Below are 22,566 nucleotides of genomic sequence, written 5' to 3' on the forward strand. Positions count from 1 at the left end.
TTTACTTGTTACGATCATATGATCATTTGGTACTTAACCCTGTATCTTAATTATTTGCACGATACTGGCAGTTAAATGCGCTCGCGAACCGAAGACTAAGTGCGCTCTCCCGCTCAAGTTTGGAAGTTGGTGAAAATCGTACTTACTTGTGTTCTATAATATAGAACTGAAATCACTCTAAGAGAATTTCAAATTGTCATACGCTTTGACGCGCGAATGACAAACAAAACACTTGAATGAAAGTTGAGACATTTCTGCTTAGAAAGAGGAACCGATGTAAATTTGCCATCAACAAGACAATATTTGTGGGCTACCTCATGACCACGATGGTCTCAGATGAATTCACACAAATAAGCTTGTGGTGTGATCCTGTTTGAAGAGTGACTGGAATCAAGTCTAATGCAGATTTCGTCGCATTTAGTTTTTTTTTTTTTTTTCAAACTGATATTCACACGGCTAGCCAGTCTGGCCCAAGGAGATGGAATAACACAATGAAGTTGGATGGGTATGCCTCGAAAAAACCTCGCTATAAAACATCTGCAAGTAGCCAAAGTGGAAGGAAATCCAGTTTAAATTAATCCATAGAATTAAAGTCACCAAAGACAACCTTTATTGATATGGTATTAAACGGATGACGAATGCCTCTACAGTGGTGAGCAAGAATCAATATTGATCATACACATACTATCTGTCAATTTAATTTTGTAAAGACCTTAGCAATTGACTGGCTTTATGCTACCAACAACTCAAAAGGCACTCAAACGATAGATAAAAAACTGTTTGGTAGCATATCTGGCTCGTGGAAAGAAACATCGAAGATAGTTGCATGTAATTTTACGACCATTCTATTGAGATAACACATCTACACTAGTACTGAATGTAACAATGGAGAATATAACATGGCGGCGCAAAGATATTGATTATAGTGGTGCAGAAAACAAATAAAGTTAAATTTAAAAAAAAAGAAAGCGATATTCACAATCTTTAATCTTAAACCTTACACAACACCTTTTAAAACTGTTAAGTAGTCGCAGTATGATGTGAGAATTTAAACCGATATTTTTCAACTTGGTGAGGCGGTACGTAGGCCAGGTAAAGCAACTTCGCATAGGAGGCGCGCTACAAACACTCCAGGCGCGGCTACACCAAGCGTTTTAAAAGTGTATCACTGTGACAGATACTTTTTATTTGTTTTATGGAATCTAAACGAGATCATAATAAAGAAATCGAAAGAGAAAATGGATGTCGTTGCTTTTACACCGCGTCTACATACCTTTCGTAATAATGGTGAATGTTTACAAATTTGAATCAAAATTGGAATTACGCTTGATTGCCTAATTCCTAGTTTATTTCACTTTTTTTTTTTTTTGTTTGTTTGTTTCGTTTCTATTATTTTGGTTGGAGAAATATGTCGAAGTACGTTCTTGTTTTAACGTCACAGCCTGACTAGTCCCAGGTCGTAACCCCTTGCGGTTTCTGACCTAACCGGAGGTAAAATCTCACATTTTCAGACGTCTAAATCGCGGTGAAATAACAAAGAGATCCATTTTCTTTTTCTATTTCCATATCATGATCTCGTGTAGATTCCATAAAACAAATAAAAAATATCTTTAATTCCATTTTTTTTGTGTACTGTGATAATGATGATAGAGGCCTGGGTACTTGATTCGTTCCACTTCCAACTTGGCGTTCAAAACACGGTCCAGTAGATCCCAGTCCTCCCCGCCCCATTTGTATTTGAATTTCTCGGTGTTCGTTCCTTTGGACAAACAGAGCAAAAATAAATCAGAGTTGTACAACTAAATGTTCATACAAGCAAATTCTTTCCCTGCTAGCAGAGATTCTTCTCCAGGTGTTCGTTGACGGGAGAAAAGAGACATCTGCCATGGGTCGAAAATGGCTTTGATTTAACCGCCGTCCACAGTCTTGGACGGCTCTATTTAAAACGCATGCTCCTTGCGTTGTTCGCTGACCGCAACTTGAGCCCGTTGCGTCTCGCGCATTTCTTTACATTAATTTCGCTGTCATTTATTGAGCCCACGGTGCATGGCGTGCTCATCGACGTGCTCGAAAGAGTTCAATCTTAAAGAGACACAAGTTTGCGTTCTTCCGTTTTGGATAACCTCGACGATGGAAAAATAAAAAAATTGAGTGACGAGCATTTGAAAGCCCTTTTAAACGGGCGAGACACGTTTGCGTGCTTGCCGACCGGGCATGGGAAAACTCTCATCTACCAGATTGCTGTACTAGTTGCACGAACGGAAAAGGTGAAAATTCTGCCATCTAACCCACTTGTTGTGGTTGTTTGTCGATGAGAAATGTTTTGTCTTGTTCGAGAATCAATGTTCTATTTATAACTGAGTTCACCTTTCGTTTACAGCATTTGCAAACCCGTCGGGATGACAAGGAAAAATCTGGCGACTCTCCGAGACGGACTATTAAATTTTCTTTGAGTTCTGCAGTTGTGGCTGTGTTGAAAAGCTTTCCTGTCCAGATAACTTGAAGTTAATACCACAGTTCAGACAACAATTATCTCCAGATGATTTTTGTACTTTTTTAAGCGCGTTTTGGCGATCTAGTCGATATTTTCCTTTGTTTTCTACACAGTGAATTAACCGGGGTGTGGGACATAGAGCGCCATCTGCGTGGGTTTTTCGAGCCAGTTTGAGTGAAAGGTTTTATTTTCGTCACGCGCTATGAACATCACGTGATGGCTCGGTCGCTAAGCCGCGGAGCATGCTAAAAATAGCCACTTTCGACCCATGGTAGAGGTCTCTTTTCTCCCGTCAGCGAACACCAGGAAAAGAGCCTCTGCTAGCAGGGAAACAAATTCTCTAAGTTTCTAAAAGAATTTTGTTAGTTCAGTATTACTGTGTCAGGCTGCAATAAACAGCTCATCAGAATCCACTTTTATTCCGTGTAGGAGAAAGGCAATGTGGGAGTAAATCAAATGTCAATATTTTCCCTTCAACCCAAAACAATGCACAAGCCACTGCCCACATAGAGTCTTTCTTGTTTTCAGTGCACTTTTATTTTCTAATTTCCTCCTGTCTTTGAGCAACCAGCAACAAAATTTTCGAGATCTTTCGACATTCATGCAAGCACACCAACAAACCGCCAGCACCTCCACCTCCCCCCACCTCCCCCCCCCCCCCCGGCCTCCAAACTGTTTTTATTTTGCTGGGGCCTTGGGCGAGTGGTATTTTTCAATTTGCAATTCGTCCGAGGTGGCATAAGTATCGAACTGTGTTAAGTCGTTCATTATTCCGCTGTGCCACGCCCACAAAACAAAGACAACGTACGACAAGCAGACCAGAACGCAGAAAAACGGTTGAATTTGGATTCCAGACATTTGAGAACACTCGAGAAATGTAGAAAACACGAGCCGCAGGCGAGTGTTTTCTACATTACCCTCGTCTTCTCAAATGCCCGTCGTGTTTTATCACAGTGTAATACACGGCTTAGGCTTCTTTATTTGCTTTATGATATAGATTTTATACGCGCAAATCAATCAAACACGCTTTTTTTTCTATGTTTTATACTCTGATAAAACATGGGTTTTTGACCAACAGAGCGCGCGCAGGGTCCTATCTATATTACAAAACTCAATACATCCAAAGAGTGACATAGTTCTATACTGTGTGGTATGATTTTTTTGTAGTGCGTTGTCTCCTTAAGATAAGTATAGTGATCATTCTACACACATTGGGACCACTGAGGTGAATTATAATTAATTGTCTGCTCAATTGATAATAGCAATAATAGGTTTTTATTCTTATGATGCTATATTAATTATTAGTTAATTTATCTAGGCAGACTTAGGTATTATACTTTAAAATTGTGCCGAAGGAATTTTTACCGTGTGTAAATAAAGTTGTCAATCAATCATTCAATCAATCAGTCAAGTTTTTCAAGCCGCGAACAAAGTGTTTAACCGTCGTTAGAAACTTTATCAGGAGAAAAACATGTTTCTCATATCTCGTTAGTCGGTTAAAGAGGCTTTGCATTGTGGTAATATTGCAGTTCAAGCTTTGTCCGGCATCGAGATCATTAGGTTGTTCTTCTGATCACGTTCTTAAAAAAACTGAGTTCCACTTACCTCCAATCTTTGTCCAGTCAGACTTGTATATACCAAGCAAGCCAAACCCTTCAAGTTCCCAGAAGCCTCTGTGTTCAGTAGACGAGCTGCCACAATCTAAACGACCAACCACAGGGAAATAGGCAATTCGTCCCTCAACGGTGTTCTGAAAGATGAATGACAAACTGATAACGTTGAGTATGTAGTAGTGGTACAACGATTTCGAGTCAAAGTACATAAGGGACCTAGAGAAGGCTAGGACCAATAGCACCATCTGACTGGTGCATTACAGTAAACAAGCGAACCCATACAGAGTAAATCCTGTCACTGTAGTTTACGCTTGTCCGAGAATCTTTGTACCCTAGCCTCTAATACATCTACTCTGCTTATCGAGAAATCTAGATCTGCAATGATTACAATTTTTTTTTCCAGCCAATCAGTAGCGGGATAGTTCCAAGTGCCCTGTGACATCGTCATCAGCATTCTCATCTACAGGCCCCTATCAGTTCTACACTTGTTCTCTAGCAGTTGTCCAATACACTGTAGATATGGTAAAACATGATTTTAGTTGATTTGTTGAGGCCTGCATTCACCGTGAGGAGCCTGGTGGAGAGCAATGTTCTTGCAGGCGCCTCCTCCTCCTCCATACCATGCGACATCCACGCACTTACAGAAACTAGGAGCATTTATTCACACTAAGTAAAATGTTTCTTCTACACAGAAAACACTGAACACGCCTGTCTTAGTTCTGTTCATCAATTCATTAAAAATGTCGAGCAATCGCAGAGAACAATGGAGAAGATCGTCGAACACTGCGCAAAACTTGAAAAAGCGTGACATGAGGAGGAGACGTTGGAGAAAACATAACACTAATGAGGCAACTCCTGGTTCCCACCCCCTCTCTGTTTTCCTAGTGGGCCGTGCTTTCGTACCCTCTTAGGTCACGCATTTGAACTGTTCGCTAACATTGCTGAAGACTCTTACAGAGCCTGCTTCTAACGTAATTACATTTGCACTTTATTACCTTTCTGACGCTGCCCACAATGTCTACGGGCACATCGATGTGAAGGTCATACAGAAACAGTATATCATGCTCGCTTGGAACACGCGCGACAGCCTCGTTTAGCGCGAGTGTCTTGTAAAATTTACCCGTCATGTTAACAATGGTGTGTCTGCTGCGGAACAGAGAAGTGTTAAAAGCTTCAGCCATATCAATATCCTGGCTTTCAAAGTCGGCAACAACTACGTGAAAGTTCGTATCACCGGTTAATAAGCTGGCAACAGTGAGTTCATTGATAAAATGATAGACCCATCGTCCCTGGTCTTTGACAGGAAGTATGAAGTACACCATGGCTTTGCTGTTCCAGTTGATTCCTTCTGGAAAACACAACTTGTCACTTCCCTTCTTCTGATAGACGTGCTCTGACAAGCGAAATGATTTCTTGCTATGCTGTAAACCAAGTTCCGCGTCGACAGAGAAACGATCGCCATAAACTGGATCAGACTTCTGCGTAACTCTGTAAATTCTCTTTAAAAAGAAATCCCTGGAAGAAAAACGAGACAAATTAAGTCATTAATCACTCAGTCGGTCGGTCAGCAGGTCGGTCGGTCGGTTGGTCGATCAATCGGTCGGTCGGTCGGTCAGTATGTGGTGGGTCGGTCGATCGGTCTGTCGGTCAGTCAGTCGGTCGGTGTGTCCGTCCGTCCTTCGATCGGTTGGTCGGTCTTTTAGTCAAGTCGAGCAAGCAAGGTCGGGAAGGCATGCTAACAGGTAGGCAAGCAGGTAGGCAAGGCAAGCAGAAACCTAAAGAAGTCAAACATCAGGTTCTTAATAAAATAATTCGTATTTCAGGTATTTGTTTGGCTTCGTTTGTTTCATTTCTCGTGTTCGAACATGTTTCGAAGCGAACTTCAGGTAAGCCTTTGGGTCGCTCGTAAGGTAATTACACTGCAGAGATGAATTCGAATTAAACCCTTTACAAAGTGATGAGTCCGGCGTGGTGAAGGTTTGTGAGTTGTGTCATGCAAACAAAGGAATATGAACTCCACTTACCCAGCTAAATGTTCTGTATTTGTATCACAAACCATCATTTTTGTAATTAATGAACTTCTCAAACAATATGACATCAGTCCCCCAAATTATGTAAATACAGGTACAAAAACTGAATCAAGAATAATCCACAAGGATATAGCTTGAAAACAGAAGAAGTTGATCTACTCTTGCATGAAAACAAATTACATGAAAATAATGTCATCTGTGAAACCGAGTTACAACATAGCTTGATCAAAGTCGCGCTATCAACTCAGTATACGTTAGCGTGCATGTAATCCATTACAACGTAGCTTTAGAGAAGCGCGCGTTCTGATTGGCTAATACGCAATATACAATTTTTTTTATCTTCGAGTGGTCAACTCGATATCTCACGAGTGCGCGCAGCGAACGAGTGACACGCAAAGGTCGTGGGCTCGAATTCCGTTCACAGCCTGAAATTTTTTCAGGTCATTTTTCCAGTAGTGTTATGGCTGCATTCGCATCTTTCATTCTTTCATTATTTAATTGCTACTGTTGGACATCTATTACCACATAAGAAAGAAGACGATACAATTTTTTCTTGACGATGATGTTTACTACTGTCTTCTAGTGGAGTCCCTCGACAGTGGTGACAATAGGACTACGGAGGAGGACGACGATGAGATTCAACCAGAGGATGACACTCCGCAAGTTTCAACTAGATCAGGAAGGCGATCAGCTAGAAACAAAAATTCCAACTTTGTCTTCTACTAATGGTCACTGACATTCAGTACAAACGCGAAAGCCAGTTACCACACTATTATCAATGACAACGAGTGCAGAGAATTTAGTGAACTTATCGGTTCTCTAAACAAATGCACATGTATGTAGCTTGTTTTTGGTAATAATAATAATAATAATAATAATAATAATAATAATAATAGTAATAATAATAGTAATAATCGAATGTTTCCCCAGAATAACCCTTCCTTTGCTGATGTAGGTTCCCCCAAACAGTGCCTGGGTTTGCTGACTTTGCTGGCTTTGCTGTGTAGTGGAAATTCAAGCGACCAAGGCAAACCTACATCGGTGTCATTAATATTCAGTTGCTGGTACTTCCTTGTTCAAGAGAATCCAAGAGGTCGACAAATAGCTTCAAACGACGCCGACATTTTATTGAAGTATGAAGCGAAATTTGTTTCGAAAGCGAAAGTTTTTGATGGTTTTGACATATTTTTGACAGCTTTATGTCAACTTTCCGTTGGCTTTTTAAACAGGTTAGCCAATCCCGTTAGCATGAATTGTAATTTTGGACTTAGATTGAAAAACGAACACGAGAAAACGAGTCGTGTTTTTCGATGAATTGTGTGTTTCTTGTTCGACGCGAAGGAATGAATGACAAGTTTTTATTGTAGAATCTTTTTTGAAGTTGTTCCGCGCGCGACATCCTATTTAGATTTAAACAGAATTCTCAAAATTTTCAACACTAGGTGGTCATATGATAAAATGCTTTTGACTGAGTTAGGTCGGGCCGGAGGGGAAAATATTTGTACGTGCGGACCTCGCGCAGGCGAGTCAAATATTTTCCCCTCCGGCCCTCCCACTCAGTAAATAAGTACATAGCTATTTGCCAGCTGGGAGGCCCGTATAGTGAAAAACTGTGACCGAGGTCTTAAAAGCATTTTCAAGGCCAAGGTCACAGTTTTTCGCTATACGGACCAACCCTAAGCTGGCAAATAACATATTTAATTTTTTTCCTGCGGTAAAATGGTTTGCAAGTGGGTTTGTATAGGCAACATTGAATTGGCTTACGTGCGGTCTACAAACCATCGTAAAAAAAATCTAACGAGCGAACGAGCGGCTAACTCAGATACTAGACAAAGAAAGATGTATTAAAGAACAGGTTTACTTCGAACTACTTTATGTTAGTTGCATCTAGTTCACCAGTTAAGTGCTCAAAAACTGTTTTACCGGAGTGAAAGCTCGTGCAAATTTGAAGTTTTACTACAAAAACAATTTCTATCAGTGATTGCGAATCACTCTAAATCAGACCTTTCTACCGTAAATTGAGTAGCACAAAGCGAGGAAATCCGGTAAGTGTATTCCACAGAAATTCACTTAAATACAACAACGATCAGAAAGGTGAACTCGACTACAATAGACTCATTTTTTGCTCAAAATTGTACAGTATTGTACAATACAATATTACGTGCCATTACAGCGCCGAGCTACAAACAACCAAACAAACTCTCACAACTTCAAAATATACTCAATTGAATTTACTTACGCTGACTTTCCTTGCCATTTTAAAGTGAATAGGGATAAGCTTGCGTTGATTAATCGTCGATGAAAGTGTAAAAAGGGCAAAGAGTGATCATTACCGCTTTTCACTCACGAAAATTGACCAACACGACAATTTCACCCGCGCTGTTTCCCGCCGTTACCGTGACCGTGGTCAGAGATAGGAATATCCGGAGCGCGCTAAGAACCAATCAGATTGCAGGATTCGTTACCGTGCCCTCTTGGGAAAAAATGAATCGGTTTATTTACTGAAAGCCTTAATTCTGGTGCACAATACGGTAATCTTTAAATTTTAGTTTAGGAAAATCTCGCGTATGGTCGGTATCGCACATTATTACATGTAGTTGCATATTACTTACAAAAATAGAATATTTTACTCTTTATTTATTTTGCTTTTTACTCTCGGTTTTCCCGAACCTTTCCTCGATTGTAATTGGGCTAAAAAACTCCTATTTTCCACTAATTCACTTGCCAAGTTGTTATCGGACAGTTTTTTTCTCGGACAGTACGCTTGTTATCAGTTCAATAAGCCAATCATATTCAAAGTTGTAGTTTTAATCAACCAATCAGATTCAAAGTTGTAGTTTAAATCAACCAATCAGATTCAAAGTTGTAGTTTAAATCATCCAATCTCAATTTCAGAGCGACACTTACGCAGGATAGAAAAAATAGATTTTCTCAAACTTTGTCAGGGAGGAGGTTTTTACTAACTTATTTCAAAACCGTAACTTTTAGGTTGTTTGGATTTTTATTTTCTTCGCGTCCTCTCACCGCACTCTTTATTTTCGCGCGCTAATTTTCGCGCTGCGTCCCAACTAACTGAACGCCCGGAAGAGGCTAGGTCAAACTCAATTTTTAGTCATGAAAGATGGATTTACTTGACATCATACTAAGGCTAGGAGCATCAAGAAAACATTCTGTGAGGGATAAATCGACTGCTTTGAATGTTTACATCTTTCAAATGTTACATGTAACTGAGCGGTAGCGGCCCTGACCGGAAGTCACTCTTGAGAGTCGATCGACTACACTAAAATGGTTTGAATTATGCCGTAAATCGGGAGTCCACAATCTTCTTCATTCATTTGAGGTCAGTAATTATCATATACTTGTCAACATTTTGTTCCGCTAATAACCGGAAAAAGCGCCAGTTTCACAGGTAAACGGTCTTTCAGCTGTTTACATAGCATGTCGAAAGATGGAATGTCGAGAGTAAACCTATAAAACTTATAACTTATTACCTTACAAAATTATAAGGTTTATAAGAAGTTTAAGTCTTGTTCAATTCGTACCCCCAAGACCAATACGTGCAGAAATAATTTGTTCGCCTGTAGATTTGCAGCGGATGAAGTTAATTATAGAGGAGCTGGTTTTGTAGCTTCAGGCTGCAAGTCCGCGCGTACAGGTTTGAGCCAGACGTCATTTAAAGTCTTTCGAGTTTCCAGTTTGCTTGCATAAAGAGAACAGATTAGATTATTTATTAAATCCATTTTGAAATCACTGGTTATCCTTGCAATCTGATTGGCTCTCAGTGGTGCGATTTATTCACGAATCGCACTATTTTTTGCTCTAAATCGCATCTTTTTCTCAGCCAATGAGAATGGGCCAGTAAAACATAACAACCCATCAGATTTCAAGATTAGTTTAAAGTAATCAATAAAATTTCAGGAAAATGAAAGGCAAAAAGCCACTGTGTGGAGAATTTTGCAAATACTATTGCCAAAACTTTGTTGTTATTGTGGCTTTTTTTCCAAAAAAATTGACAAATTTAATTAACTAGTTTCTGAATGACGATTATGAGCTCTTTTAGGCTGAAGACCTACTTTAATGGAAGTTCCCAACTTTCAGTGTCCATTTTGACGAATGTTTTGGCGATTTTTCTTCAACATCTGCTCAAGATCCGTATGATACTGAGTCCAGTAAAACATAAACAAACGAAAACCACACAACAACAAATTCAGAGTCATCTCAAGAAGGTAGATGTTTCCAGGTTTCCGGTAGTTTCAAACGAAGCAACAAAACAGCTCAACTCTGTTGCTGTGAATAAACATAGTCAACATACGCCACACTGCACAAAATAGTGAATGAACGAACGTCTTACGAAGCCGGTGCCAGTCCTGCCATCGTGGAAATATCTTAAAACAAATGGCGCTGCCAGAACTTGACAAGGTCCTGAGTATTGAGTCCTACGCCGAGGTTACAAAAAGAAACGGAGATGATAAGAGCTGGACCCCTTAAAATCATACCATTGAACGGCATTTAAAAGAAAAAAAACGTACTATCCACTTGGCATCGTACACTCGAGGGAGTTTCACAACTCAAAAGAAATCGATCGCAGAATTACACAGGATATGCACCTTCAAATTCCTTCTCCAAAGACAATGAAAAGTCGCAGCCTCAACCACAGAAGAAAGGTAGGCCTTCCATAATTGATTCAGGCGACGAGAATTGCACTTTTATACCTGAAGTAGACTATTTTCGACTTCAGATCAGAACTGCTTGTTTCTTTGTCATGCTCGAATGAGTTTTCGTCACATGACATCGTTTTGCATACTAAATTAGACGCAAAGGCGTTTCCGGTTCCGCTTTTTTTTAACAAACCGGCTACTGGAACAATACACCAAAAATCTAAAATTTAAGGCGATAAAATTGTGCGATTTCAAAATGGATCTAATAAAGTGGCAATTGAACTGAGTGGAGTGCAATTTTGGTCTGAAATCATACTTGTGATTTCAAATCGAACTCGCGCTGCGCGCTCGTTCGATTTTGAAATCACGCGTATAATTTCAGACCAAATTGCACTCCACTCAGTTCAATTACCATTATTAATTATACAACTACAGAGTAACAGCCATTTTTCGGAGGGACGAACGATCGAAGTGTGGTTTCATGACCGATAGAGACACCGTTAATTTTTTGTTTTGTTTGCGGCTTTTTCTGTTTGGTTGCTACACAATGGACCTGTCAAAGTCAAATCAAAGTGATTCACGGCTTTTTGTCGCGTCACGCAAAAGCTTAGAAATTCAAGCGTAGTGTATCACAAAACCAAGAACCCGTTCAGAGCGAAAATTTGTATGAATATTAGTTTTCAGCTGCTCTTATACATCATTAAAGTAAAATCTAAGGAAGATCAATAGTTTCGTTGTTTGAATTTTAGTGACGTCATGTGAAAACCAGCTATAGTGTGCAAATAGCTACAAATGACTACAAATAAACAGCTCAGCTGACGGGCAGTTTGTCTAGCCTTACTTTATTTATAAATTAATCTGTACACCATCGAGGGATTGTTGTTGTTTTGGCAATAATAATTTCAAAACTTTCACTTACTTGGCAGTTTTCCTGTAAAGGGCAGCAATCATCTTGTCTACCACTGATTGTACTATTTCTCCATCAGCGACTCTGTTACTCCAGGACCACACTCTTCCTTTGCTTCCCATAAAAGTATCATCTTGAGGGAACACGTTGGATAGATCAACTAGGTAAACCCCATTGTATTTGTCGATCTTGTCTTTGGAAACAACTTGACTTGACTTGTACGTGCATTGTGGAAGATAACCTACTTCGCTAATCAAAGGAAGAGCGAAAAAGTTCGAGTACTTTTCCCATGCTATCTGTGAGATTGCAAGACGCTCAGCAAGTAGTTGGTTCATGGCATCCTGTTTTGGGGAAACCACGACATCATCGGAACATAGCGATAGGTATTCAGAGCTGATCAGTTTGACGTCTGTGACGCCAGGATTTGACCAAAAAACTTGCACAAATCCGACGCCTTTGCCTTGTTTATGAATGACTTCGATGTAATATTGACTTCCTTTGCGAAGATTTATGTCGCTCGAAACTTGATTAGGGTATTTATTTAGCTCGTTCTTTTTCGTCCAACTTGCAGCGCCCTCAATAAACACACTGGCAATTAGCTGTTTCTCATCGGGATTTTCGCTTGCACTGAGCCACAACTCTGATGAATCATCGGAGGCTATCGCAAAGCGATATGATCCATTCCTTGCTGGGTTTAGGAAACCAACTATCGTTTGACCGTATTCCGTTTTGTTGTCCTCGATTTGAAACTCGGAAAACTCACGAATTAACTTCTTCTCGCTTGGATAACTAGGATAAAATGGCGAGTTTCTCAACACTTTCACTTCGTCGCCGCACAAATCGCGCCAGATGGAAACTGTTAGTTGACCTTTTCTTCCTTCTTCACTTGCATCCGTGGAATTTTGTTCCTCGCCAGTGAAATTTACACCAGATTCATCAGTGAAGAAGACACTAGTTCTTCTTGAATAACTAACACTGTTCTTTTTGAATAAAACAGGAGCAAAAAAGAAAATCAAACAACAAGACAGTATTATTACCAGAAGCTTGAGCGGTCTTATCCGTCTTCGGGAGAGTACAGGCAACCAAAAAGAGCCATGGCGAAGGTAAAACCGATACACGAGCGCGAAGATCGTCCGTCTTCCAACCATCTTTTATTTCAAACAGAGTGAAGAAGGTCGGTGGAATCCCGCTTTACCTTCACTAAAACCTGTGTACACCCCTTTACACTGAACTGAACTCGATAATTTCGGACATTTTTGGCTGAGCAAGTGGAGTGTCGACAAAAGCTCTCATACAAAGTCAATCTCCCACTGTAGATATTGTCGCAGTTTTGACGCGATTCTATGCAAATCAGTTGGCCGCCAAAGTTTTCTATAGGCGTTGTCATAGTCACCTGTACAGTATAACATTAACCTAGTAGCGCCAACATTCAACTGATCAGTTCTTATTCAAACAAACGACCATAACTCGTGCATTACAGTAATTGTAAAGTTTCAGCCTGCAAAACATTAGAGCTTTTCCGCATAAAGAACCTTACTAATGGTAATATGCATTTCACGACCTTAGGTATGTAGATGAGATGGCAATTGTCTCTCGTTCAAGAAAAAGTCGCACGCCCGAATGTAAACTGGTGTGATTTTGCTGTATTTTTTATTCAGCTCGCTGCGTTTGTAAATACCTTATGAAACCAGACAAATTTTCTCAAAGCTAATTGTTGCTTCTCAGATAGAGTTGCCTGAATTTCAGCCGCCTCCTCCGCTCGCTAAGTCACTCGGGGAGAGAGATGTCTAAAGCACTGGTCGATAACGCTTCCGGTGGCGTCACTACCCAAAAACCTGGTAGTGCTTCTGATTGGTTGCAGTGTTAATTTATTCGCCCGGCTCGAACAATTCAGAATAATTTTATTGCCAAATTCGCGCGTTCAAGATGGCGGAAGAAAATCGCGAGCTAACGCAACAAGACTTAAAGCCGTTTCTGGTGTATGCTCGACATTTATAATAATAATAATAATAACAATAATACATAATACATAATATTTTAAAAGGAGGCCTCCAATCACCATAAGGTGGTTTTCAGGAGGGTCCTCTGAGAAAATAAATGTTAAACCTTTAAAATACATTAAAATCTAAAATACAATAAAAAGGACAAAATCTATGCGGTAAGCTAACTAAGATTAAAAACTAAAACTAAAACAAGAATTAAAATACTACTCCAAAACTTAATCCGCAATAAGAAAAGGCACTTTCAGAATTTCTTAGCAGAAGCGATGTATTCTTAAACTTGCCTACGGGATATAGAAGGTCCTTAATATATCAGATGGCTCCACTCGTGGCAATTGAACTTTCAAAGCAGCACAGCCGTTTTCCAAACGAAAGCATACTTGTTATTATTTCGCCAATGTTTTACAGTGGTTATCAGTTATCAATCACACGCGACCCTCAGCGCAAAAACGACTTAAAAAAACCTAAAAAGTGGTGCACGTCAATCATCTCTCCCTCCTTGCCGACTGTATGCAAAATTTACCTGAAAAAAAGTGTGAAACCTTGCAGCAGTCCACTCGTAAAAATTATCATTTTACTTTCGGTATGTACGGCTAGCTCACTACATTGGCATTTAACATTCCTTGAAATTTGTTGGGTTTTTCAACGACCATTCACATGCATGAATGACCCCGACGAGTCAAGCAAATCTGCACGTGAGCGAACAAATTATTTCTGCACGTATTTTTCTTGGGGCTACGGACTAAACAATATTACCTTACAAAATTATAAGGTTTATGAGAAGTTGAAGTCTTGTTCAGTCCGTAGCTCCAAGACAAATACGTACAGAAATAATTTCGTTCGCGTGTAGATTTGCTTGATCTCGGGTCATTCATGCATGCGAATGGCCGTTGAGAAACCCGATCCGCCCGTCTTCAGTTACAAATTTCAAGTATTTGAAAGTAAAATGATAATTTTTACGAGTGGACCGCTGCAAGGTTTAAGACTGTTTTTGTAAATTTTGTATACAGTCGGTAAGGAGGCGGAGATGATTGACGTCCACCAAAGCTTAGGTTTTGTCTAGACGCCTTCTGAAGGTCGCGTGTGATTGATAACCGCTGAGGCCTGAGATAAAATTGCATTAATTACCACATCTGACTCGTGACGTCACCGGACAGCATTATCGCCCAGTGCTTTCAGACCTCTCTCTCCCCGAGTGACTTAGCAAGCGGAGAAGGCGGCTGAAATTCAGGCTACAGATAGAGAAGATCTTTACAAAATCGTTGTAATAAGACTAACGATTCGATCCAACGTTCTTTATTTACAAGATAGCTTTGTCGAGGCTGTTTCTTCTTCGCTGCAGGTCTTAGAATAAAGAAATATATATGGCGCTCATTATAAGAAATGTGCACAATTCTAGGTCAGCTCTTTGAAGATTTTGACATGAAATATGAGGCCATAATCGAACGGGCAAGGAATTTACAAGTCTAATGTCATAATGGGTACATTTGCATCTGTAAGGTTGTTATGCGGAACAACTCTATTGCGCTGAAAAACTCTATATGGAAGCGATGGTCGACGTTTTGGTTGTGCGGTAGGCAAAAGGAAAATAATATTTCCCGAATTCATATTAAACTTATTGCCCACGAACATGAACATTTGCTGTAATTGGCGTCCAGGCTAGCGCGGGCATTATTTGTCTGTAATGCGCTTGCGCATTAGTTTATCCATGGGACTGGGGAATAATTTCCATACGTAAACAATACCTAAATACTGCGGCAGGGTGAGTGAAGAGAGAATCCAATGCACCAAAATAATACATAGATGAGGTTTTCCAGGAGTTATCACCCCAAAGGAAGACGTTGCGAGTAAAAGCAGACCGTAAACATTATCCTGTGGTTGTAACAGACGTGGACAAGATCGGAAAGCGGGTTCACTGTCTTGGTTATAGCGAGCGGTACTGATGACAAAGATAGAAATTTAAAGATTAAAGATGACATTCTTTTCCAGCGGATGGAACCTCTTTTTATTCCTTCTGCTCCTTCTTTTGACGACCGTGCGGAATTATTTCACGCAGAGCTATATCATGAAATAAAAAGAAAGTTGTATTCTGGCCGATAGGACGATCCAGCAACTCTCATTGAAATTAGAATTGATCAGGATGTATTTGATGGAGGGCTTACATCAGCCGGGAAATCACGGAAAGAACGAGGAAAGACTGTGTATCGAATTAACTCAAACCAGACCTTAGACCATTTTCTGGGAGTCAAATGGGATGAACGTATATTCGATAAAAATTTACTTGTTGATACTGCACGTGAAGGAAGACGATGAATAACCCGCGAAATCAGACTTTAGGCCATCCTGTCCTTCTCCCACAGCACTCACGGTCGCGCTAAATGCGAGTAGCAAAAACAGTGTAATACCTATAATTTGGGCGGCCATTTGCCCCATCGAAATCGGCTGCAATCCGGATGAATTATATACCAAAATAAAGGAAATTTTTCGCTTTATTCGAATTTTGCGGTACAAATGTGATCAGAGCATGTGCAAAAGTGCGCGGGCTCATTCTTTTGCGCCAACCGTGACAGGAGCTCGAAATCTCCTATAAACATTGCGTAATTCAATTTCAAAAATTCGATTTTGCCCCATTGAAATTTATCGCTATGACATATGAAGCCATCTTCTGATGCAGCTTAAATGTTCTTTTTTTTTAATTCAAAGGTACAAATTGTCCCCATGCAAAATGTTCAAAATTGTGCGTGTTTTTGCATGACCTTGAGTCAGACATTAGTGGGGGCGTGACCACCGGAACTTGATATAACCTTTTCTTACACTGAGTTTGATATGGATCGTGTTTGTTCCATGTTTGGTTAGTTGCACTGAGCAATTCCCTCTTACAGTTGTGATTAATTTTCAGAAGAAACAAATGCGAGCGTTACGCGAATTCTTGAGGGGCAGAGGAGTTTTGGTCAATTCAAAAACACTGGATACGGGAGAGAACGCTACAGCTTGGGTAATTACGAGGACTAACTGCCGATTTTGTGGTATTTGCCGTTGATCAAAACATTTTTCTCAATCTTTTTTCTAACGCTGTAACTAAAAACCTAAATGTTTTTAGAATTTAACGAACTGGTAGTCTTCCAGTTCCTTCTTAGGCCCGTTCCAAACGCCGCTCCATTCATGCGCCGAACCTAACTGATGAGTTAAGTACGGCAGAAGAGCGGCGTTTGAATCAGTTTGGTTCGGCAGGTTAGGTTTGGTGATGCAAACGACATTAAATTCGGCAGGGTCTGTCGCACTATGCGACGTTGGAGCGGCAGCTGATTCATACGGCGTTCTCCTCACGGTGTCGAACCTAATGCATAAATTACTGTAATGTATTTTTCAAATAACGGGACTAGTGATTGGCTCAAAATTGTGTGGCGTGACCAGTCATGCATGAAGCTCGAAGTCGTCGCTAAAAACAAAGACAACAAAATACCAGTATGCCTTTGATTTATTAGAAACTGGACTGTATAAGCGAGTTTCTTTAGTGAAAATTCATTTTTTGCTCTTTTTTCGTGATAATAGTCCAGCTTATGAGATTTCCCTTTAACAAGTCGAATTGACCGGGAGAAAACCTGTCTAATTAAATATAGATACAAACACTGAACCTTGAGTTTGAATTTGCTTCCCTAAATTTTGCCATAAAAGCGAAATGTTAGTCACAGCTTTTCTATTTGGACAGAGTTCTTCAATTCAGAAGGCATGTTTTCCCGTCGCAAATTGTTACCCCTGGCTTTCCGAATTAAGTTCGACGCAAGTACGCGGTCTGAACCAGCCGTCGCTCTAAAGTCGCTCTAAAGTCGCTCTAAAGTCAAACTTAATCAAGTTTGGTTCGGCGCATGAGTGGAGCGGCGTTTGGACCGCCTAACTAAAGCTCGAAAAGTTTTCCGAGTGTTCCTACTCACTCGGCCGTCGTTAAAAGCAGGAACATGGAAAATTCCGGAACATTCCGGAACATCCAAAAACTAGAATAATTATGAGAAAATATATATAATTAGGGCGTCAATAAAACCAGGAACATGGAACATCCCGGAACATTCCGGAACATCCCGGAACATCGAATAATTATAATAATTATGAGAAATATATGCAAAAATTAAATTTTCAGAAATAAAATATCCGAGATAAACTGATATCAGCTCGAAATATGAAAAGATATTTTGGGGGGTAGGGGAGTCGGTAGGGGAGGGGTATGGAGCGTTGGGTATTCATTCAACTGGCCACAATGAGTACAGGCTCCTCTTCTTTCCCGCCAATTGCGTCATGTGGTCTTTACAGCACTGTTTCTTCAACACAAACATGGACTGTTGTTACCGGTTCTACGGAATTGTCGGGAACGGTCATAATAACGAAAAGGTCTTCCATCTTTAATACTCTTCGATGTTTACAGGCCAGGATCTCGATACGGCTGACGAGACAACGACTCAAAGTACGAAATGTCTGGAATGATACTAAAATATTTAACATATGTCACACAACGTGTCACGGTTACTTAAAGTCTCTTCAACATGAACGATCAACGGAAGCACGAGTAACAAGCAAGCTATTATTAATAAATCATCAGAGCTCGAGCAGTCCGAACTAATTTAGACTTAGCCAAGAAACTCAATACCGAAGAGTTTCTATATTTATCTCATGGAGAAACTATTTCTTCGTGAGAAATCGCAATCGTGTATATTTTTGAATTGACGCAATAAAAAATCACACTCGTGTACCCACATTTTTCGGTCTCATTAAAGAGTTCGAACGCCACCATCTTGGTTTTCTATGAAAAACGAAATGTGGGAATAGGGGACAGTCACGTGATTAAACTGATGGCGAACGACTGGAAGGAATGGATTAGTGTTCTAAGTTACGCCTTCACTCATTGCAGTCATTTTCATTTTTTTGTTCTTTTTTTTCCTTTTCTGGTTAAATTTTTGTTTTTGTTTTGTTTTTTATATTCCGAGCTGATTAATTGTACATGTTAATTTCATTATTTGTTTCGTTTGTTTGTCTGCTGTGCAACAGAACATAAAAGATAAATAAGTAAATAAATTAATAAGGGAAAAAAACTGAACAATGTAAGTATTTAATTATAGTATACGTAGAATATTGTACACTTATTAGTAAAAGTAACCTGTAGAGTAGGCATTAAAAATAAGGTATGAAATTGTAACCGACTTCTATTGCAATGATGTAAATAGTGTACTGTAATTGAGTATTACAATGTAAGAGGTGTAAATAATGTAATTTTGTAAAGTAAGTATGTAAGTGTGTATTGAATGTATATAATTTATCAATTAAATTTTAAAAAAATATATTCCGAGCTGATACCAGTTTATTTTTGTTAAATTCAATTTTTGAAAATTTAATTTTACATATTTTTTCTCATAATTATTAGAATTATTCGATGTTCCGGGATGTTCAGGAATGTTCTACCTTCCTGATTTTATCGACGCCCATGAAATTAAATAAAGAAATAACCTAGAAAGACCAATAAGTAAAAAAAAATTAATTAATTAATTAACTGGTTTCAGCTCCGAATTTGTAAAAAAAGAAAAAGAAAAAATGCGAAATGACTAGAATGAGTGGAGGCTTGCAACTTTCACCTTTTAAGTAACGATGTCGGGAGGAAATGCACAAGCTATCCCCACTAATCACTTCCTGCCAGTTGTTTGCTACCAGTTAAATCACGTGACGGTCCTTGATTTTACAGTGTGGTTGAAGAGGTCGATTTCCACCATATTGTTTTGATGCTGTTGTTTTGCTCATTGTGAGTGAAAACTGGGGAGAGCACCCGTCCCTGCGGAAGAGGCTGCTGTACTTACTTACTTACTGTCTGACTGACTTACTTAACCCTATCACCCCTCCCGGGGTATAGGCCGTCGACGAGAGACCTCCAGAGCACCCTATCCTGTGCCTTTGCCTCTAATTGGTTCCAGGTGATGCCCATCCTCTTGGTGTCTGCCAGGAGGTCTCGGCGCCAGGTGTTTCTGGGCCTACCTCTTCTCCTTTTACCCTGGGGATTCCAAGGCAAGAAGAAGGAGACAAGGCTTGTCCCGTGGTACTAGCCACTGGCTTCCCCAGCGTGTGCCCTATCCATCCCCATCTCCTTTTTCCCATTGCCTGTTCTCCTGGGATCCGCTGTGTTCTTTCCCACAGGCTGATATTGCTGATCTTGTCTCGCCAGTGCACCTTTAGGATTCTCCGGAGGCTGCTGTTGATGAAAGTTCCTACTTTGGTGACGGTGGCTTTTGTTATTCTCCATGTCTCGGCACCATAAAGTAAAACTGGTTTTACATTTGATTTGAAAATCCTGATCTTGGTGCGTTGGGACAATTCTCTGGATTTACAGATTGTTTGAAGTTGTCGGAAAACTGTCCTGACTTTGCCAATCCTAGTCTTGACATCTTCATCCCTACCGCCCTGTACATTGATGATACTGCCGAGGTAAGTGAACGACTCTACCTCATCTAGTGGACTACTTTCCAGCAGGACAGGCTCGGTGCTGGCTGTATTCACTTTCATGACTTTGGTCTTGTGCTTGTGGATGCTAAGGCCTACCTGTGCAGAGATGTCCATCAGGCTAGTTGTCTTGTCCTGCATTTGTTGATGGTTGCGGTAAAGTAAGGCTAGATCATCCGCAAAATCCAGGTCATCTAACTGGAACTAGAATGTCCACTGGATTCCATACCTTCTCTGCTTCGCTGTCATTTTCATGATCCAGTCTATGACCAGCAAGAAAAGGAAAGGGGACAGTAAACAGCCTCGCCGGACACCAGTCTGGACCTGGAACTGTCTGGAAAACTGCCCTTCGTGTATCACTTTGCAGGACATTCCTTCATAATTACTCTTAATCAGGGAACCAGCTTGGTAGGTATTCCATTGTGCCATAGTAGTTTCCACAGGGGCTACCTATCCACACTGTCGAATGCCTTCTCACAATCAACGAGGTTGATATACAGCGAGGAATACCACTCAAGGGACTGTTCCACGATAATTCGGAGGATGGCTGTTTGATCGGTGCAAGATCTGTTTTTCCTAAATCCTGCCTGTTGATCGCTGAGCTGGGAATCGACAGTGTCCTTCACTCTTCCAAGATGATCATGTTGAAAGCGTCTCCAGGCACAGACAGCAAAGTAATTTCTCTGTAGGTGGAACTTTCACTGAGACCACCCTTCTTTAAAAGTTTAATGAGATGACACTCCTTCAGTTAGCTGGTAACTCTTCATCCTCCGATATCCTTGCAAACAGGGGGTATAACATCTCTGCTGTGGTATCTATGTCGGCCTTCAGCGACCCGCAGGAAGGTTGTCCGCTCCTGCTGCTTTGCCATTCTTTAACTTCATAATAGCTTTCCTGATCTCATCCCGACTCGGTTTCTCACAGTTAATTGAAAGATCCGAGTCAGCTGGCTGAATGTCTAGAGGTAGGTCTGTTCAACAGTTCCTCGAAGTGCTCCGCCTACCTGTTGAGTTGCCTTTCTTTTCCAATGACGGTGTTCCCATCTTTGTCCTTAACTGGTCTTTCCGGTCTCCCATATTTACCGCTCAGCTTACTGGTGGTATCATACCGCTGCTTCATGTTTCCACTCTAAGCGGCTTCTTCTGTCTCCTCTGCCAGGCTATTGATGTAGTTCTGTCTTCCCCTGGTGCTTTGCCTTGTCGTGGCGGGGAAGCTTGCTTGCCCTTGCGACCCCCAGAGGTATACCGGCGTGAGCCTTATGCTCCTGGCAGGTTCGACCATGCCAGATTGGTCTGCGGGAGAGGGTCAGATAAAACAGCACCCTGGACCTACAGTTTACGGGTTGGGCGTGAGGCCAGCTTTCTCAACGCGGAAAACAAGTCTAGCTGCAGAAACGCCAACGAGAGACCTTACAAGAGATTCCTTATCTGGGAGGGGAAGGATCCTCAGTTAGAAGAAGAATGAAGTCAAGTAGTAAATGCTTGAGGTATCTGGAAGCCACAAGACGAAAACCGCCTTTCTCTTTCCAGAGACACCACCATGGGAACATGGAACTTGAGGACTATGTTCCAAAGCGGGAAGGCCGCAGAAATAGCAGCAGAGATGCAGAGGTACAACACAGCTATGCTCGAAATCAGCGAAACTATATAGATTCAATCTGGTCTGAAAAGATTGATAAGTGGAGAGATGATTCTGTTCTCTGGACATGACGAAGAAGATGCACCTCATACTGAAGGCGAAGCTCTGATGTTGTCTAGATCAGCTTAGAAGGCACTTATAATATGGGAATCACATGGGCCAAGGATTTTCAAAGCTGCATTTAGAACAAAACAGAAGAAAATCAAGGTCAACATCATACAGCGCTATGCTCCTACAAATGACAGTGACGAAGAGGATAAGCATGAGTTCTAAGAACGACTCCAGAGTGTCCTAGACAACTGCCCATTGACAATACATTACCATAGTGATGGGCGACTTCAACGCTAAGATCGGAGAGGACAACACCGGCTAAGCGGAGGTGATGGGCAGGCATGGACTAGGTGAGATGAGTGATAATGGTGAAAAGTTTACCGCCTTTTGTGCCTTGAATGGTCTGGTCATTGGAGGTAGCATCTTTCCCCACAAAAGGATACATAAGGTAACCTGGGTATCTCCTGACAACTCTACTGCAGAGAACAAGATAAACCACATATGTATCAACAAGAAGTTCAGAAGATCTCTCCAAATGTACGAGTGAGGAGGGGCGCTGACGTAGCTTCTGACCATCATCTGGTGATTACTAGAGTGAAGCTGAAGTTGAAGACGAACCCCGGTGTGATAACCAGAAGACAGCGATACAACGTAAGCCTCTTAAGAGATAATGAGGAGAGAGGAGAGTACCAGAACAGACT

At 40.7% G+C, this 22,566-nt stretch overlaps 1 protein-coding gene across 1 annotated transcript; it reads right to left on the minus strand.

The window, feature by feature from the left end:
* Positions 1-416: 416 nt before the first annotated feature.
* LOC149098746 (beta-1,4-N-acetylgalactosaminyltransferase 3-like) lies at positions 417-13,041 on the minus strand. The gene is made up of 4 exons (XM_089278058.1): positions 11,715-13,041; positions 5,103-5,622; positions 4,100-4,244; positions 417-1,759 (listed from the first exon to the last, which is right to left on the minus strand). Exons 1-4 carry the CDS (start codon positions 12,848-12,850, stop codon positions 1,611-1,613), a joined length of 1,950 nt encoding a protein of 649 aa, XP_089134184.1. The 5' UTR covers positions 12,851-13,041; the 3' UTR covers positions 417-1,610.
* Between the last annotated feature and the right edge of the window lie 9,525 nt (positions 13,042-22,566).

This window comes from Orbicella faveolata, unplaced genomic scaffold (genome assembly GCF_042242905.1).
Source record: "Orbicella faveolata isolate gen_17 unplaced genomic scaffold, um_ofav_v1 contig_46, whole genome shotgun sequence".
In the NCBI taxonomy this organism is placed as follows: Eukaryota; Metazoa; Cnidaria; class Anthozoa; order Scleractinia; family Merulinidae; genus Orbicella; species Orbicella faveolata.

Coding starts and splice junctions, on each gene's coding strand:
- LOC149098746 (XM_089278058.1), bottom strand. CDS start 12,850: ATGGTTGGAAGACGGACGATCTTCGCGCTCGTGTATCGGTTTTACCTT. Junction 5,623..11,714: donor CTTTACAGGAAAACTGCCAA/GTAAGTGAAAGT, acceptor TTTTTCTTCCAG/GGATTTCTTTTTAAAGAGAA. Junction 1,760..4,099: donor TGACTGGACAAAGATTGGAG/GTAAGTGGAACT, acceptor GTTTGTCCAAAG/GAACGAACACCGAGAAATTC.